This window comes from Ambystoma mexicanum, chromosome 8, assembly GCF_040938575.1.
Source record: "Ambystoma mexicanum isolate Mex_15411 chromosome 8, UKY_AmexF1_1, whole genome shotgun sequence".
Lineage (NCBI taxonomy): Eukaryota > Metazoa > Chordata > Amphibia > Caudata > Ambystomatidae > Ambystoma > Ambystoma mexicanum.
Window position 1 is genome coordinate 968,690,596 of NC_090929.1, and position 20,908 is coordinate 968,711,503.

Here is a 20,908-nt window from a genome sequence, read left to right on the forward strand (position 1 = left end):
GCTCTTGCTTGCCTCTAAACAATGGAGGCAGCACGGGGCATCATCTTTGTCAGTAAATTCAGTGCACATGAGCCATGCTCACATAAACAAAGTGCAGCAGGGCCGTTGCACCCAAGTACACCAGCCACCAGTGCTTTAACTATTCATGAACATGTCTCTGCTAATATATATGATCTGAAAACGGCAAATACGTGTGAAAGCAACATATGATTCCAAGACGCAGTAAACCATGAATGACAGATGTATTCATCTTCCTCATTCAGTTGCAGCCAAGCTCAGCAAACAGATGACACTCTTTCACATCATGCATGCATTGAACTTCTCTTGATGGCAAATCTTGTTATGTTAACATGCTTTTATACAGTCCCAAAATGCCACTGTATTAGTTTCTGAGCACCTGTACACCAATCCCTATTCATGTTAAACTCAAAGTACAGGGTCAAATCTTGTTTGTTTTTTTTCGACTCAATGCTGGTCCCTGGGATTTCACCACACCCTCAATTTTTTCTGATCTGCGAGTAGCTTTATGTACAATGTAAGCTACCTACCGACTTTAGTTTCTACAGCAAATTTCATTTTACAGCATTCATTACCACACTCTGAAGAATAATCATCGACAGGTCCCCTTTTCTAAACCTTTTCGAGACTGAAATATAGACAAATGTAAAGACTTTTCCTCTGAAGAAGATAAACACAAGCTTCATAATACAGTCTGTCTGATAACATATCTTTATGCAATTCAATCCCCGGAGATCTGCTAACAAACAGAAATGTCTCTTGGATTATGGCAGTCGAACCCCTCAGGAAATACTTCCAGAAATGTTATTACAGAACATGATTTCTGCTATATATATATATATTGTGGAGGACGTGTCATATTTACAAACAGCTCCTCTACTCTTCTGTTTCTTGCTTTCGTTCTACGTTTTGCCTTTAGGTTATGAAGGGAAGATGGCGGTACATCTTTCAAAATGTGTTATGCGCCTGAACTAATCTGGAAGCAGAAATGATTATCCAAAGTGTAAATCTGCTAATACCTTTCCCAAGTCCTATTAATTAAAATAGTGGTTGTGTGCCTAAGGGTGTCACATTCTATATTGGTATGGCAATCCTGTTTGATCTTTTGGGTATTGGTGTCATTTGTGAGATCCAGCATAAGAATGTTATGTTATGTTGGTGGTAGGGTTGCGGATTCAACTACAGTTTTTTGCTGGATGTAAATCCTACACTCCACAAGAAAACATATGGTATGGGGTGCAGGAACCCAGTAGTAACATGGTGGTAATGAGATTACTGCCATGTTACAACGATTTTTCCTGCACCACCATACTCGTGTTGAAGCCCTATTTTTAATTGTTCATTTTAAAATAGACATTCATAAATTCTTTATAACAAAAAAATCCAGTGAAGCAGAGAACAGGCATCTGTTGAAGTCTAGTGATCAACATCTGATCCACATCCGCTACATGCTATGCATCAACGTCCTACTCTGCTATGATAAAACCTGCATGCCGAACCCTCTGTGGCAAAGCCAGCGCAGGCCTAGGGAACGGTGTTGAGCCCTGCAGATGTTAGGCGCTGCACAATGGCGCAGCTGAACTCGTCCAATATGAACCTAGCTTCACATTCCTGGCTGAACCCCACCACCTTGGACTTGTAACAACCCCATCCAGATACTGAGGCCTCAACCAGCCACTAAAGCATCTTACACACATGCCCAGTCAGCCCCAAGGACTCCTGCTCCACATGGACGGCATGGAAGCGCCCTGGTGCCTCAATCACCTGCACCTCGCTGCTCCTCTAATGCACTCCCAAGCCACCACACCTACCTCCTCTTCAGCTCGTCACTCTTGGCTCTGCCATCGCTATGTCCCCATCGATCCTTATGAGGAATAGCCTCCTCAGGTTACGCACTTCGTCCACCACAGACACGCAGATCAGGTCCCGGACAAATCGAAATCCCTGTATCTGTCATTGCTATGCCCTGCCAACCCCTTTAAAGAACAGCTTCCTCAGGCTATGCACTTGGCTCACTGCATGCGGCCACTACTTCACCCACCACAGACCCGTAGACCAGGCCCAGCACAACCCAAAATTCTCGACTCTGCCATTGCTATGCACCCACCAATCCTTCCGAAGAACAGCCTCCTTAGGCTGCGCACTCGGCTCACTGCGTGCGTCCCACATCACACTCCTCAAGCACTCAGCCCACTGCAGACTTGCAGACCAGGCCTCACCGAAATCCACAATTCTGCCATCGCCTCACCCCCTCCGATTCACAAGAGAAATAGGTTCCTCAGATTCCTCGCCCAGTTTATCCCATGTCTCCCTCTCCACGCTCCCCAGCCACTGCGAACTCGAGCAAACACGCACGCCCGCCAGATCCACCCAAAAAGCCATCAACTGTGTGCTAATCAATACAAGATCAGTCCTGGCAGCTGAAATCCTTAATCGTATTACCTCCAGCGACCTCGACCTGCTTGCCATCTCTGAAACCTTTCTCCATTCCCGCTTCAGGCTCAGCCTTCTCCATTGCCATCCCCCCAGGCTTTGCAATCCTAAGATGTGACAGATCCTCTAAAACATGAGGTGGCGTTGACCTCATCTTTAAAAACTCCCTCTCTATTAGAGTCACGCAAACCAACGTCATTCCCAACTGCAAATCCATACTCACCAAGATCTCCATGTCTCGGAATGATTCTACCACCCTCGTTATCTACTGCCCACCCGGCCCCAGCCTTACCTTCGAAGATAACATAATGCAAAGCATTGTCTCATCCATCAAGCCCTACTCAAAAGCTGTAATCCTTGGGGACCTCAACTTAGGCCTCAACGACCCAGCAGACTCATTGGCCACAAGTGTAGCCACGGCACTTAACCATGCCAGCTTTACAGAACGTTCCGTCAATCCCACCCATGACCAAGGTTGCACCCTAGACTCCTTAAGCGACCTCAATTGTAACATTCCCACCCCCATCACCTTCCCCTGCCCATGGTCGGACCATCACACCATTGCCTTCAAAATACCCCATTCAGAACGCCCAGGTCCAGCTCACCCAGCCACAACTGAATGTATGGCCCAGTGCACAAAGAACATCAACCCTCCCAACCTCACACCGGTACTTGCTACCCTTATGCACCCCCCATCCTCAGTAACAGACCCAGCAGTGCTGATCGACCTCTACAAGTAAACTATTGCACAAGTAGTCAACACGCTTGCCCCTCTCAAATTTGGGAAAGTTAAACCCTCAGTAGAACTCCTCGAAGACTGTGCCAATAATCGTGCCTCCGAGTTAGCTTGGAAGAAAAAAAATCCCCTGCCTCCAAAGCCCTCTTTTCTTCCCTTGCCAAAAATATAGAAGGGAGATTCAAGCTGCCAAAGCCAAAAGTTACAATTCCAGAATCAGTAACACCTCATTCAACTCAAAGGAACTCTTCACAATTCTCTGAGAGCTAGCGACTCCCTCGCCCCCTGCCAGACCTAACAGTAGACAGTTGCTGGTGTGAAAAATTCCAAGATGCCCTCACTGGAAAGGTCAACTCCCTCAAAGGAAAAATCCTCTCCAAGCAACTTGCTATGCTAACCAAAACACCATCGCCCTCAGCACCCAGCCCCTTACTGACCCACAACTGCATCCCGTTCAGATTCCACCCCTTCTCAGACATGGATGTCAGCAAGATCATTAAGAGCCTCAAACCATCACACTGCAGAACTGACACCTGCCAGCTCCAATCATCAAAAACTGTGCCAAGTCACTTATACCCCTCTTCACAGCCATCATCAACGCATCCTTCTCCACCAACTCGGTGCACACATCCTTGAAGGAAGCATGGGTCCTACTGCTCCTCAAGAAACCCTCCCTTTACCCTTCCATTCCAACAAACTACTGCCCCATTACTATGGTACCCTACCTCTTGACGATCCGGGATCATGTTGTTTATATTCAGGTTCAACAGTATCTTGAGGAAAACACCATCCTGGGCACACGCTAATCAGGATTCCGCCCCAAACATGGAACCAAAACTACCCTACTTGATTTGAAAATCCAAATCGATGCCATCAAAGACACTGGCAAATCTGCCCTCCTGATGATACTATACCTCTATGCAGCATTTCATCTTGTAGACCACCAAAACCTCTGCTCTCAACTTGCCTCAACCGTGAACTTCTCTCCATCAGCCACCAATTGGATTAGGTCCCTGAAAGCTGCCAGAGCCTCATGAGTCTCCATCAATGACTTTTCTGCTGATCCTACTCCCATCACCTGTGGAGTCCCCCAAGGTTTCTGCCTCTCCCCCACCCTCTACAACATTTACACAAAGTCCCTCTTCGATCACCTGGCCCAACTAGGCATAATTTACACGAACTATGTTGATGACATGCAGCTCCTTATCCCCCTTTGCAGCTCATATGCCCAGGACTCATCTACCATAAACTCTGTATACCAGGTCATACAATATTGGATGGCCTCCCATCTACTCTGGCTCAACAACGACAAAAAAGAAATCATCATCGTCAGCACCAACTCCACACTTCGCAAAATTGACCAAGCATAAAAGGAGTTTATCATTGATGGGACCCGTATCCCAACCTCTGCAGCAGCCAAAAGTCTTGGCATCTACCTGGATGCCAACCTCAACCTCTCTGACCAAGTGAACTCAATCACCTCAGCGGCGGCCTACACAGCAAAACTACTTCATGCAACAGACCTTCCTCTCCACTCCCAACTGCCTAACAATTGCAAAAGCTATCACAGGAGCCAAGTTCGACTACTGTAATGCCTTATTTACTGCTATTTCTGAATCTAAAATGAACAAACTCCAGATGACTCAGAACAATGCCCTCCGAACGGCCATTGGTCTCTCCTTATCTAAACATATTTCTAAAGCCAGGAGAGATTCCCACTGGTTGCCTATCCGGGAAAGAATTAAGTTCAAAACATTGTCCCTGGATAACTGATGTCTCTCCAACACTGCCCCGACCTATCTCTAATGCTGCGTGGAGAAATATACCCATGCTCGATCTCTTAGATCGTCGAACTATCACTTCCTGAAGATCCCCAGCTTCCATCGCCTCTCAGTAGGGGGCAAGAGCTTCCCTGTTGTGTCGTCAATCTCTGAATAATCTACCACCAGCACTCAGAAGAAAATAGGCCTACTGGACCTTCCGCATAAACTTAGACTTGGTTGTTCAAATAACTTTGATCATCCTAAGACTCTTCCATCCCACCACTGCATCTCCCCACCCCCTTCCTCTTTTTCCTTAATGTAATTAGCATCCAGATACCCAAGGATGTTTTGCGCTGCAAAAAATGAAAGAATACATTAATAAATAAATAAATTAGTGAAATCATTTGCCAATCATGCAGTTAGTGTTTCTGGGGCCCAATTTATCGGGATGAGACCAAGCCCTATTTGCAAATGTTTTTTTTGTTCCCTTTGTAATGGCGTAAGAGGCAGAAACATGGTCTGGATGGTTACACAGAGCAATTCCTGTTGTTAAGATTAGTTAAGAGTATGGCCAGTATGGGGCCCAAGCCTTTTGAGCCTAGAGACCCGAGGTACTCCTCACTGCTGACACCCAGTGAGGCTTGCTAAGAAATAGTGGTCTGGATGGTTGCCCTGATCAATTCCCATGGTTGTGATTCAATCAAAACCTTTAGGTCATCACCTTCCAGTTCAATTTATTGATAAAACCTCAAGTAAAGGCTGACTGTTATCTATAAGATTCAAGGAAGACTATTGCGCTAGTGGTTTGGATGTCAGCTATTGACAGAAATGTTTTATTCAACTCTGCACACTATAACACATCATACCATACTTGTCCTTTATCCACAGGTGCATAACAGTGATATCACTGGTCCTAATGCTGGTCGGATAGCACAGCAAGCAGACTGCTCGCTTTGACATCTGTGCAGAGCCTGCTGACGCAGGTTCGAATCCTGGCAGGGCCAAACTCAGCCTTTCATCCTTCCGAGGTTGATAAATGAGCACCACACACCGTGGGTAATAATAAGCAGCACTCAGATACCTGAGGGTTCGTAGCGCTATAATAAATGTTAAATTATAATAATTATTATTAGTATTACTAACAAGATTTTACTGGCAAAACAGCCTTTCTCCTAGACTCCAGGAATACCTTATGAAAAAACAACAAACCGTCCAAAACACAGAGATCACGCTACTCATCAGGATGAAAAGGTTTGAAAACATCAACCCTGCACTTAATGTGCTCTACTAGCACCCTGCCAAGAAAATAATACATTTTACAACCCTCTGCATCACCCATCAGGCTTACAATTGAACGGGCCCAGCTTTCTTTGCAAGCACATTCCAAAACCACACACTTTACAGCGCACTAATGTATTCCTAGTTCCTAACATCAACACAGTAAAATAAGGAAGATACCCATCAAACCTCGTGGCCACAAATTATGGAACTCTCTACCTATACACCTTCACACAGAAGTGGACCACCTGGCATTCAGAAAAAAAGCTCAAGACGAGGATCCTACTTTACTCTACTTTACTTTAAAACATTTATACTGCTCAGTCATGAACCCATGGGTGTGAGGGCTCGTACAAGACTGACAAGAACAAAGAACAGATAGCTGTCCCAAGAAACAGGAGAGACAGAAAGGGCTTAAAAGCAAAGAGGAAACAGGAGCTAATTAAAGAGCAGGGTCTTGAGCTCTTTTTGAAGGTGCTCATTGAGGATGAATTTCTTAAGTGAGATGGCAGAGTATTCAGGAGCGTAGGAGCCACGCAAAAAAATGCTCCTGCTTGGACTTTCTTGGTTTTGCATCTGGGCTGAAAGAGAAGATTTTGATTATTAGATCTTAGGTTTCTGTGGCAGGGGTTTTCCCTAATGTGCTTTTGAAGATAGGGGGGCGTAGTCCCCATGAAACACTTGCAGGTAATCACCAGCAGTCTAAAGGAGATTCGCACCTCTACAGGGAGCCAATGTAGTGCCCGTCGTGCTTCCATTGTGTGAGAGCGAAAGGAAAGACCTGTTACGACTCTCACTGCTCCATTTTGTACCACTTGAAGTCTACTGCTTTGCTAGCCCCCGCCAGTAGGCTACAGCAGTTGTCTATTTTAGAGCCTATTATAGCTTGTGCAATTGCCTCAGCATTCTGTTGGGAAATGTACGGTCTCAAATGAGCCAGTAGTTTGATGTAATAAGATGCAGATGTGACCGTGCAACCTACATAGGCCTTCATATTCAGTGACTGGTCCAGCACCGCTCCCAAGATTTTCAATTTCGGGAGAGTCGGAATTTCCATGTCCCCCAACTGGAAGTGTTTATATGCAGGGTTTAGTTTGGCTAAGATGCCCTCAGAACCCACTACCATGAGTTTGGTTTTACCCCGATTGAGGACTAGATTGTTCTGCATCATCCAATGCTCGATCATGGAGAATATTCTGTTAAGTTCAATTTGATCCGAATCATGATGTCCCGTGAGGGGAATGACACATTGCGTGTCGTCGACATAATTGGAGAAGAGGACCCCTCTTGTGCAAGATGTGCAAAAAAGGGGACCATGACAATATTGTAGATGCAAGGTGATAAGCTGGCTCTCTGCGGACTCCATAGAGCACCGGTATGGCAGGTGCTATCACCTCATCAGCGCAGGCCCTACTGATTCTATTGGATAGGAACGATAGCAACCATTTAGTGGCAGCCGGGGAGCAGTTTGCCACCAACGTCAACCTATCGGCCAGATTGGTATGATCGACCAAGTCGAACGCCACGGATTGATCCAATGAGATGAGTAGAGAGATCTGCTGATTGTCCAGTCTCTTTAGAAGTTGCGATTTAAGGTCCAATAGAGAGGTTTCTGTCCCAAAGCCTTGTCTAAACCCTGATTGGAGAGGATTAAGAATAGGGTATAGATTTAGATGTTGGGCCATTTGGTAGTAAGCAACACAATCCAGTATTTTGAGCAGGAATGGGTATTCGTTATGGGCCTGTAAATGATAGGGAGACTCTGATCCAGATTAGGCTTTTTCAACAGCGGTGGTACCCAAGCCTCCTTCATCTCGTCCAGAACAATGCCAGAGGCAAAGGATGAGTTAACAAATTTGCAAATGACATGCACTAGAGAGGGCAAACAGGTTTTTATAATAGTTGATGAACAAGGATTGCCTGTGCAGTTGGTAGCCTTAAGTTTAGTAATCATTGAGGCTAGGTCCTCCTCTGATATGGGGGTGAAATCAAAAATGGATATGTCCTTATCTCTGTTGAATGTTTTACCATCCCTAAGGACCCCCATGGTGTCAATAGCAGTCTTTTTGATAGCTATACCTTCACAAATTCCTTCCAGCTTCTTTGCCAATGGCGTTCTGAATGTCCTAAAGTAACTGAATTGGATAATCAGCTGCGAACCATGGTAAACAAAACCAGAAAATATTGGTCCTTACGTCTTGTCTTTTACATGGACCGAGCACATGGATTGCTAAAAAATAAAAGTGTACAATTAAGACTGGACTGCTGTACCTATTGCTTAAGGAACCAAAAACCCAATCAAGTAGTATGTTGTGTTGTTGCTCGTCTACTCTCCAAATATACTCAATATGAGAGCACAATCTCTGAAACAAAAGATAGGCTTTACCGCCACTCCCAAAGAAGTCTCTCAGTGCTGTACCCACTGCTCGTTCCCAGCGTCCACCTTCATCACTACTTCCTCACTACTAAAGTCTTTCAACCATAGACCTCATTTATTCGCCATCTTTTGAGCCACAGGATCTAGCATACTCTTACCCTCTTCTTCTTTTGCAATCTACACTACCCCAGTGAACCTATCATTATTTCCTCAAGCCTGGGATCACCCCTACGGTAAACACACACAGCATATCCGGCCACAAATACAGACAAATCCACACCGGCACAAATGTAATGAGTGCTTCTGACCTGCACTCATCAACACCACAGTTTTCCACAGGTGTCTGCCCAACTATACCACTAACACCCTCACACACTTTCCTTTTCTTTACTTTTCAAAGCAACACACTTAGTGGCCAACATTAGTGGCAGAAAGACCCTATAGAAGACCACTTACATTACATTACTAGCTGTGCACCGCAAGGCTTTTCCATTATCACTAAATCGTTTTTTTATTGGAAAATTGTTAATGTTGTTAAAGGACTTTTATTTGCTTGTGTGCATTGTGCAAATTTGGATTGGGTTTTGTAATGTTTTACTAATGCCACAGTAATTTATGGTTTTATGTAATATTTGTTTCAGATTTTTGTAGTTATGTATCTTTTTTTAATCCGTCTATTCTTCAAAAAGATCAATACTTTGAAAAGACCTGCTGCCATCCTTCCAGTTTGAATACAAAAAGCTCTATTCAATACGGGAATGCTAAAAGCCTTTATTGAAATCCAAACGTAATTCAGTTATCCACAAGATTTAATCCTATTGCTTGAATATTAAAGAGAGATTTCTTCTGCAAGTATTTTCACACTGAGGCTTTCAAAGTTTTCTTGAATACACTGACTCATAGTTGTTGGCAGACCTGGTACTTGTAGCTAAACATATTTTACGTGCATTGCTATTGATGCATTGGAGCTCAGGTCCCTTATGTCGTAGTGTGAACTTCATGCATAAAATGCTTGCGTAAAATGTGTACACATGCATGTCATGCCAAGCCATATTTTCATTCATTTGTATGATGGAGAAGTGGTGCAGATCGTAAATTCGCCATTCCCCTCCGCCATACAAATACTCGAGCATTTATGCCAGCATTTCATGTCCAGAATGGCATGAAGATTGAGGATTCCTATGGATATGGCCTGCTTTTTACACCAGCAAAAAGCAGGTGGAGTCTATAGGAATCCATTGCAAACACTGCCTGCCTGTCACGCGCAAATGGAAGTCAGCCATTACTCAGTTAAATGGTGGAGTGCAAAAAGTAGTGTAAATGCGTACATGCCTCCACTGTACGACTCCCTTTTGCATTCAGGTATGCAAATGATAAAAATTTATGCATATATGAAATGTTTGAATGGATGACCTGTTTGCACAAAAAATGACAAATAACAGGCCCACTTGGCCTACATTAAGGTCAGTTCGAAAGTCAGCCCCTCTGTGTTGTTTTGAAAATCTTTAGCAGAGAAATGCTGCACCATTCATCTCGTTTACTAAAATGCTCATGCATGCTCCAATTGCCACACAGCATTTTGAACAAACATTTGAAGATGTTTTAAGTTTGGTGAACTCGGACTAACATGGAGACTAGTGTTATGGCTTGTTGACACAAAGTGGCTTGTTAAGGCCTACTGCTGACCAGGCAGGTCATTTGTCTCAAGAAGCTCTGGCAAACTGATAGTTTGCAGCTCCGACAGTATTCAAGTAAATTTGACCTGATCCCATTACATCTTAAAACCTAAAAAGTCATGTGTGCAGAGGGGAAAAGGGCCAGCTGTATCACAAGCCCTATGTGTGATACCAGAGTGAGACGAAACGTGACATGAAAGGTGATGGAGAGTTGTAATAAAAAGTAAGCCAACACCTTTGCAAAATGGACGTTTTTATAGAAACGGGCAAGAAGAGCAAGAGAACACGTCACCAAATAATACCAAAATAAGCATGCTAAAAGCCAAATTCCACTCCCTGCATTAGCCAGAATCTCTCTACAAACCTGGGCGTTAGGAAGAGAAAATCAGGAGAGGAGTAAGGAAAAGAGTATGCAATATATTGTATAATATAAATTCACATCATGTGTAGTGCATGCACACAGGAGGAGCCAGCGCCTCATCTGATGTCGCAGCTGCAGTACAATCAAATGATTCATAAAGCAATGTTTTTTTCTGAAAGCTCTGTTTTCAATATGAATTGAACGAAGGATTTAATTTTTAACAGCTCTTCGTATGAGCAAGTGCGCAACGAGCGCGCATTACTAACACACAGCCACTGCAACATGAACTGCAACCAATAGAGGGTCGATGATCTATCAGGACTGGACGGTCTGGAGGTGGATATGAAGAGGGCACACACTCCCAAGAGACTAGAGCCATCAAAATAGAACTTGCAAACCTATTGTAAAACACGCCATCATCTTAGCCATCATTTATGCTAGTATTATATTCCTGTCTTTGATCATTCCGTGGGTTAAAAATTAAAAGTTAGAAAAGCCTGCTTAGAAGTTATTTTCGCTAAGAAATTTCAGATCATGGCAAATTCTGGATGAAATTGATCACGTTATGATTAATAAATAAATGCAATATATGCTCATAGTGTGAGAAATGTATCATTTTTCGTAGTGAAAATAACCCATCCCAAAATCTATATGACTACAAACAGCTAACGCTAATAGCAATATAGGTTGTGTTGGTGTGGTGAGGTAAAAGTGCTTTATTTATAAAGTAGGATTTTATTTATACACTGGGTTGAACAGAAATGGTTTTAACATGAGCATGCATCGGGTGTGACGGAAAAGTAAACAGCATGTCTATTTGAAAGTGAAAGTCTTGTTCCATGTCTTAGCTGCTTCTCTTGCAGTCAGAAAGTCCAAAATACCGTAAATAATAATAATAGGCATTGACTGCATTCTGAGCATTCCGATTGGCTCAGAGAAGGTCAATAATAAGTCCACGTGTCGATAACAATAAGCGCACAGTTCAGCTGCAGATGAAATGTCTCTATGAGTCTTAATAATTGGTGCTACTTGTCCAGATTTGAATGGTATCCATTTCATGAGTAACCTCAGAAAAGATGAAATGTTTCAGCTTAAACAATAGTTTCACAATATATATAGAAAAGACACTAAGGAGGCCTCACCATGAGCATCACGGGGGAACCCTTTTCAGAGCACTGTTTATATTTGTTCCCTAATGAGTCTTTATATGGACGACAATACCTCATCTGGGTGATCCATCCAGCAAGAATCATCTACCAACCTAAGCCCCTGTCCTTATTAATTTTCTGCCAGTTTTCAGATAACAGAGTGCATCGGGAAATTTTGGAGAACTTTGGGGCATTGACAATCAAATAAATGAATGTTGTGTTTATGACGTTCTTAACCCGTTCCACGGGCCATTCTGCGGCGGAGAAAAAAAAAGACATCAAAGAAAATGGCCGCCATGGAAAGGGAAGACGAAGTCTGTTTTCCCTTCCAGCAAGAATCATCTACCAACCTAAGCCCATGTCCTTATTAATTTTCTGCCAGTTTTCAGATAACAGAGTGCATCGGGAAATTTTGGAGAACTTTGGGGCATTGACAATCAAATAAATGAATGTTGTGTTTATGACGTTCTTAACCCGTTCCACGGGCCATTCTGCGGCAGAGAAAAAAAAAGACATCAAAGAAAATGGCCGCCATGGAAAGGGGAGACGAAGTCTGTTTTCCCTTCCGTGGCGGCCAATGAGAGCCATGGGGGCCATTGGGAGCGTCCGCTCCCGAAAAAAAGAAGGTAAGTGCGGTTGGGAGGGCGGAAGGGAGGGGAAGGGGGAAAAATAAAAAATTAAAAAATAACGTACCTGGGTCCCTGGCGGGGGACGGTAGAAGCCTCCAGCCGTGTGGAGGCTCGGAGCGGGGATGGCCCCGCTTAGAGCATCCTCATTGGCTGAGGGGTTGCCACGCCCCCCGCCGGGGACAAAGGCCATGGAATCCCGACAGAGGGATTCCCGGCCTGGTAATGACTCGGCAAGGGCCAATCAGAATGGCTCTTTCATTCTAATTGCACCCTCGCCGGGTACTAATAATGACTAATCTTAACAAGACTAACACTAGTAATTATTAGTAACTAGAACATGGTTGCTTAGGCCATAGTCCACACTGCAGGCTGCGGGTTCAGGGGCATTCACCCAACAATGTTGGCTTTGAAAATAAATGCAAACAATGTAAAGCGGAACTGCAGTGTATGTGGACATGAGGTTCAGAGCGCAATGAGACAGCAGAATGTATTTTTGTAAAGACAGCTTCTTTGTTCCAACAGGAAAAACACTGAGGATGTCAGGATGCTATGTTACACATTTCATCCAGGTTGGAAATGAGTGCTGTACAATGGCCATTGAGGAAGGAGAATCACAAGAACTGGAAAGTTATTGGATGTTGGCTAAAGGGGGAGGATGATTGACTGATGACCTCATGGCAGAATGCACAAACATGGGTGGTGAAACAATATACATTTTTATGAAAATATATGCAGAGGGGTGCAATCAAAGAGCTTAAAAGATAGAGGAAGAGGACATTGGGAGGTTGGCCAATGAAGGAGTGAAGAGAGACAGAAGGGGTGAAAGAGAAAAATGAATAAAAAGAAATAGAGGAGTGCCGGCTGAGCTGGGTGGTGAGACAGTAGGCTTGCCGACCCGTGCTACAGAGGAAGGAGGGAGAGACTTTGCTGAGCCCTGCAGGCAGATGATTGTGGGTGTAGAAAAACTAATAGAGTGCCCAGGAGACTGAGGAGGGTCCTTTGGTGCAGGCAGAATTGCCAGTCACTGGGTTCTTGGTAAGCATAAGTGACAAAATAAAAGAGAAACATTTAATTTGAGACATTATTTTAATTAGTGAGGTGTTGTCAAATTAGGCCAAATAAAGGCAGAAAGCAATTCGTTTTCTATGCAACGGAGAACAAATATGTTTGTCCTGTGAGCAAATAGTCACTGGTCTGTAGGAGTGTTTTTGCAGCACTGGTAAAGTGTTGCGTCATGTTTCAAGGTTCCATATAAAAATGCATGTCCAATGCCAAGCGGGCTGTTGAAGATAACCGCAAATATAAACGTGCTGCATCTGATAACAAGTTTGGTACTTCTTTTGCCAAGTGTCCCATATACAGAAAAGGTATGATCGTGAGCTAGTTCCCCATACTTTAGCAAATGGAAATCAGGGAAACACATATCCCTGCAAAGAGTGAGAGTACTCTGGGATATTTCCCTACAGCTGTAAAATAAACTGCTCTTGCGTAACTCACTCCATGTAAGAAAGTAAAAAAAATACATTTGTATAAGAAAACTTGTATGCGCTTTTTGCTCCAGCACATATCTTATGCCAGACTTCCAAGTTACACTTCCATTCACTTTTACAGCTCATGTATAGGATTTACAAATGGAACATTCAGGTGTATCTTAAGTGTGTTTGCATGAACCTGTAAGACAACTTTGAAGTTTTGTGAATGCACATAAATAATAACGTATATACATGTTGTAATCCAAAATACCATAATACTTTGATGCCCAATCGTGTATCAGCCAAATGAAATGTCATGTTATGTTGTTTCACCAAGTCCAGCAGGCAGCTGCTGAGGATCCATTTTATTTGGCAATGGTCCAACAACAGTGACCATTCATCCTTCAAATACATTATCCAAATTGAAGATTGGTCTATCTATATTCTGTATATATGATGTTTGCAGCAGAGGTATCTGTAGCAGCCCTTTGTATTTTCTTTTCTTGCACCCTCAAAACGCAATGTTCCAACTTTCACTCCCTTATACTTCCAATGTAGCCAAGTTTTGCCCTGTCACCCTGTGTGGGATGGGTGTGCCCGACATGGGTCCTATGCCTTCTGTGTCTAGAGGCAAAAGCTATGCCCTACTAATGACGTCTATTGAAGTTACAGAATGTCCGGGGTTGGTTGTTTTCCAGTGCAGAAGGGGCGTGACTTAGCAGATCAGGCCCTTTTGGTGAGGGACCAAGTCTGATATGGTTATTTTTCCCATTCTGCAATTACGTGAGAGGATGAAATGCAATCATTTGGACAGTTGCCCATAGCACTGAAGCACGAGTGAATTATTCCAAGTGCTCCATCCTTCGCTTTTCAGTTATGCATTTACAACCATATTAGAGACAGGCATGCTCTGCTGAGTTTATGGTGCTTTGAGGCCCAAGCTACTCCTCATTGATGACACCTAATAAGGCCAAAACATGGCTGGGGTGTTTGTGGCCACATGCAAAAGCGATGTGGCCAAGCAGTACAGACTGGACTTCCATTTGGGATGTGGCCAAGCCTGATTTGCATGATCTTTACCCTTCTGTAATTACATGGCATGTTGACAAACAATGGTTTGGATGGTTGCCCAGACAAATGGCAATGGCAGTGAGTCTACTATGCCCAGAGACACAAGCGACACCTCAATGATGAGGCTAAAACATGTACAATTAGCAATTCATATTAAACTGTTCATTTTGAGAAGGGGACAAGACTGATTTACATGTGGTCGATCCCCTTCATTAGAAGTTACATTAATTTAATACATGACAAAAGTAAAACAAAAACACAACTACATAGATAGGCAGGTAGATAGGCAGATAGATAGATACACCATCATACATGCCACGATCTACATCATCATTCCATTCACATTACCATTTTGTGTAAATCGCGATCACATTTGCATCACCTTCATCTACATCATCCTCATCACCATCCACGGGATCATTAACATCCATGTTACCAACATGTAACTATCAACGTTACTATCCCCATCGTCAGCCACATTGTGTTCCTCCTTATCACCCTCATTAGAATCATCCCCAAAATCTTTATCCCCTGTCTTATGCATCATGATCCATGTCAATGCCATCATCATTCCAAAATCATCATCCACATAACGATCCACATCTCAATCTACAGTGCCATTTGCATCACAATACTCACTGCCAACATCACTGCCCTTGCAACTCACCATTCCATTTACAGCACCACTCACAGCTTCCCCCACACATCTAAATGCATCCCACACCTGCACCATCACCAACACCAGTAAACAACACTACCCATATCTGTTCCAACATCCACAACCACATCTCGACATACAGGCATATAACCACCCACATGCACATCACCACCAAGATTCATATAAACACCCCATCACCACCCACATACACATAACAAGCCACTTTACAATCATTATCCATGACACTGTGCAAATCACCATCAACTTTCCCATGTTAGTATCCACATCAGCATTGATGTCCAGTCACCTTACACATTCATATCGCTATTCACATCACCACGTGTGTTCACATTTTTGTCCATGTGCATGCATGAATCACTCTCCATGTTCACATCTAGGTCAACCCCCACATCAATATCCACATCCACATAATCATACATATCAACATCCACACATCACCATCCGTTTCTGTATCACCAAGCTCACAATCCATGCGCAGCTAGTCACTCATATCCATTCCATCATGCATGCCATATTCAGCAATAACATACAAGCTCAGCTGATGCAGATGGTTGCAAAGTATGTCCATCTGAGAGAAGCAGACACCATGAGCTGGAGTGTAGTCTCACACTAGAATTCACATTCAGGATTTCCAAAATATTGCAATTCCAGACAACCTACACCAAATAGGCCAGCTTCATGGACTCTCTAGGAAACAGATCCACACTAATATTCACAGTCAGGTGTCACAGAGAGTTGCAGAGCCTGACTGTACTAAGATATGGTGCTGAAGCTAAACTTCTGAACGATAATGGTGAATATTGTGTCACTATGTGTTGCTGAAAGTAACCGAGCTAAACCATAGCTTTATACAATGTACAGAGATGCGTAACGTTGTTAAACTCATCTAGTAATGTTTCACTAATATAAACATGACTGAATAGTCACTCCAACGCCACAACATACTATTATTAACACTTACCTATGCACGAATCCCTGTGCTCCTCGTAGCCAGCGCTGCAGACACATTTCCCAATGGGGACAAGCCATTCCCCTTCTGCGCTGCAGTACATTTTGGGGGTGTCTCTCTCTTCTGAATGCCCGACACACTCTCCCTGCACCTCCACCAAGGACGAAGAATCAGCCCCCGTCACTGCCTCCGAAAACGAGGCCAGATTCCTGACCATGGCAGGGCACTTCTTATAGTACACCCTGACGGAGACTATCGCTATGCAAGCCCCAATGTCCTGAATAGCCAGATAAAAGCCCCGCTTCATTAGGGGCCCAACTCCCCGCACTTCTGTGTTTAGCTTAAGGCGCCTGACACCCAGGTCCACACTGGTGAAGCTCTCATCTGCAGCAATGGTGTCAATCTTCAGAAACTGGTTCTCCCGTGTGCTGGAGCCCATGTCCCTGTCAGATTCCAGGTAGTAGAGGTTGAAGGTCTCCTTGCAGGTGCCCAGCACCCCTGGCATGCTGTTACAGTCCCGGAGGGTGAACTTGATCTCTGCATAGACCCGGCGGGCGCCATCCCTTTGCACCCAGTTCGTCCGCAGCCAGTTGTTCTGGTTTGGGCTCATGACATTGCACACTTGGTAGGTATGAATAGGGCTGAAGAATTCATCCATTTCATTGATAGAATCCCACTGAGAGCAGGGAGAAAGGCAGCATGGGAAAGGGGAGGGAGACAGAAGGGAAGAGATTACTTAACAATGAAATAAACACAGCATGATATAAAGACATACATTTCAAGATCCATGCACAGTCTAGAATCGTGCTTTGGCTAATATATAAACTTGGCGTGAGTAGACCTCGCTGATGCATGCCAGTACAATTCTACTTGCATATACACTGCACTAATCTGCACAATACCCAATAGATTACTTACCACACACCATTACCAAACACTGAAGTGTGCTTAGCGCAAGTCACAAGTCAATCTGCGTGAAATTATGTTACAGAGAATAAAGGTTACAAAAAAGACTTTCACAAAGTACCTTAAGAGGTACCTTGGTGTTATTAATCATATTTGGATACACTTGTGGCAGTGCAGCACATGCAATCCAGCTGCATTGATACTCTTGTGACCGTCGGGGATCTCTCCAAGCTGTATGTATTTTTTCTTTATTTATTTTTTATACGTAGAGGTAGATTAGGGGTAGAATTGATTTGACATTGTGACCCCCCCATATATTCCCCTGTAACCACATACTCCAGACACACACAGCTTAAATTCCCCCAATATCTACCCTACACAATGGTGGTAGAAGCACACACTTTTGTTCAACAAACTCACTCTCATGCTACTGGCAATTGGATGATAGCATTCTTTGACATAGCAAATGATGGCTTTTTAAGGATTACCCGGAATTGTGACTTCACATTTTTTTATTGTGTTGCAGCTCCTATGCTTGTCTCGTATTTACCTCTGGAATATGTTATATGTAAATACTTATTGTACATTCATTGTTAAACACAAGCATGTCAACTTCTTTCCAAAAGCTGTGTGATGTCACCTTTTGGGGAGTCCTGAGTTGAAGGTTGTGTGATGTCATTTCTAGTATATCCTTAAGGGGGTCAATGTATGTGTTATGCAATTTCCACCATCCCCGTGAGGTTATTGAAATGACACCAGCAAGATAAAACAATTAAAAAACAACTGTACACTAGTTGATAACTCAGTTTAATGGCAAATGACAACATTTCGCATCCGTCCAAGATAGATCTTTAACATATATAGTCATTCCTATTTTACCCATACCCTACTTATTTTTAAATTAATGGTCTGGTCTTGAATCACTGGAATGGGAGCTGGGACGGGACTATGCTTTATGCAATTTAGTGGGTGCCTAAACAATCAGCTACATATACAGCAGAGTTAACCAAGCATGTTTGGGGAATAGTGGCTTTAAAATAAATAAGCAGTGGCAAGAGGTACTGCTTTTGCCAAGAGAATTAATAATAAACCACTGTAATATAGTGCTTATTGACATTTTCCTCCACATTGGAAGCACTGTAATAATAGCTAATGCTATTATCCAATTTAGGTGTCCTGAGAAGTATGAAGGACTGAGTCAGCCCTACTGGTTTTTGAACTTGCAAAAGGTGGACTATTCTTAATCCGCCGCACTATCCTCTCTGAATCAGAGTTGAGTTTTGCTTTATGGCTGTAAATGTCTGGGTTTAAGTGGTCACATGATAAGCACTTATTAGGCATTGACATATTCAAACTTATGAGCACCTCTGCATAGATCGGGAATGGAAGGATTGATGCTGTGCAATTTCGCTTAGCCAGAGAGCTGTGAAGAAAATAAATTTGTAGCTGGCATCTCGAACCCAAGATGCCCGACTGATTCCTCAGTAAAGTTATATTTAATAACCAAGAATATAACGCATGGTGACATACAATTACAATTACCAGATTTGAAAATTAAACCACAAACGGAATGATACCTGGGCAGGGGGTGGCTGAGGCTGGCAGAACATTCTTTATGTGTCAGTCACAGTGATGTGTGACATAACGTAGCTTGATCAATGCAAGGTAGTTCAAGATTTTCTTATTAAAGACAACATTCCTCAATCCGTCATTAATTCTTTGACCTAACAAACAATATTTGTACAGTCCTGCATATTTGCTATAGAATGCCAGCGGGAGTGTGTGTATTTGGCAAATGCGTAATTGGCCAATTGGTCAATTTCTAATCCAGTGCTTGGTCATTGCTACTCCTGGTTTTGAAATCATACAGTCAAACACCAGCAACCTTACCTATTATCTCCTAGAAAATACCCATCCATACGTTTTCCTTATTATTAAATTATTTTTTCCAAAGTACAGTTCTGCGATTTGTGATAACCTCCCTGCATGGCCTCATGAACCTTCTACCATTATCAGTCCTTTCAGACAATGTAAGGATTTTCGATGTTGGAAAGAGCAGATACCAAACTCCTCTTGTTTTTTGTATCTCCACTAATTATACTCTGGACCAACAATTGTTATAGGAATCTCCATTAAAAAAACAAACATCTAAATAGCTCTGCGACTGGCCATAAATGGGATGAATATCCTGCATGGGAGTGGGGAAAAGGATGTGGGAAATGAAAGGAGTGGTACAGCTGCTTATTATGTTTTGTTTTAATGCTCCTGTGTTGTTCACACTTCTCTTGCATATTCCACTTTATGTTATTCCCCCCTATCAGATGTTTATTGATTAATAATTGCAAGAGTGTGTATTCATTTGTTCGTTCGTACTTCATTTCGGTAAAAAATATCATAAAAGTCAGCAAATGCAATACAAAAACAGAGTGTGTATCAAGTATTACTGAATTTATTTATGAGTTTTGTATGTTGCTTTGTGATGCTCATTTCATATTCAAGGAGCATGCATGCCCATTTGATTGGTGCATCTAGATACATAATATACCCTGCATCGTTCTTCTTATTTAATGGTTGCTCCTAGTAGACACAATGATTCATCTAAATTGTAGTGGAGTACCCAAGACATATTGTAATGCCCTCTAACTAACGAACACCCTAAAGAACATTGCTGTGGCACTTATGAAACCAAATGAGAATATGCGAAGTGTCTCTTATACAAATCCATCAAAAACCCACCATAACGAGAGGAACACTACACCGCTACTCCCATAATAATGCAAAAAAGGTAAATAGATAATTAATGAAAAAGAAGGCCTTAAAGAAATGCTAAACAGAATGGTCGTGAAGCAGGGCAATGAAAGGCCATGATGGGAAACATTGAACAATCAGAGAAATAAGCTCTCTTTTGAACACAATACTAGATAACTCCTTGCCCCTACACTTTCCCGGTGCTAGTCATACACAGGCCCCCTACTTCCCTTACATCTTACTATTGATCTTGAAGTCCATTGTTGACTCCCCATCAACCTAGGCCTCTATCATCTTCATGGGAGAATTCAAACCCCCAAAATGTCTCCACTCCCCAATGCAGGGAACTTGACTCTCTCCTCTCTGACCACTCCGTCTATGCCCATCACAACTTACTGCAAAATGTCCATGGTAACTTGCTTGACCTAACCCTTATATCACCATACAGCACCTCATCTGTCCTATCAACACCTCCACATCTGATGGCTTCAGTGGCTCTGTCTCCCTCTCTACAACCTCACTGATTAAATGAAACATCTACCATGACCCATTTGTTCCCTACTTAGCCAAAGTGAAATCCTCCCCCTTTATCCCTATGCCTCCTCAATTAAGCATCTCTTCCTCAACCGCCACTCTACTCTCAACAGCCCCCTTCCAATACACT

The 20,908-nt window shown here is 43.1% G+C and overlaps 1 protein-coding gene across 1 annotated transcript in view; it reads right to left on the bottom strand.

The window, feature by feature from the left end:
• The window catches only part of EPHA8 (EPH receptor A8), a 1,837,897-nt gene that overhangs the window by 987,231 nt on the left and 829,758 nt on the right, over positions 1-20,908 (bottom strand). The window contains exon 3 of the mRNA XM_069610879.1: positions 16,603-17,266. Coding sequence (XP_069466980.1) covers positions 16,603-17,266 — 664 coding nt within the window. The remainder of the gene's footprint in view (positions 1-16,602; positions 17,267-20,908) is intronic.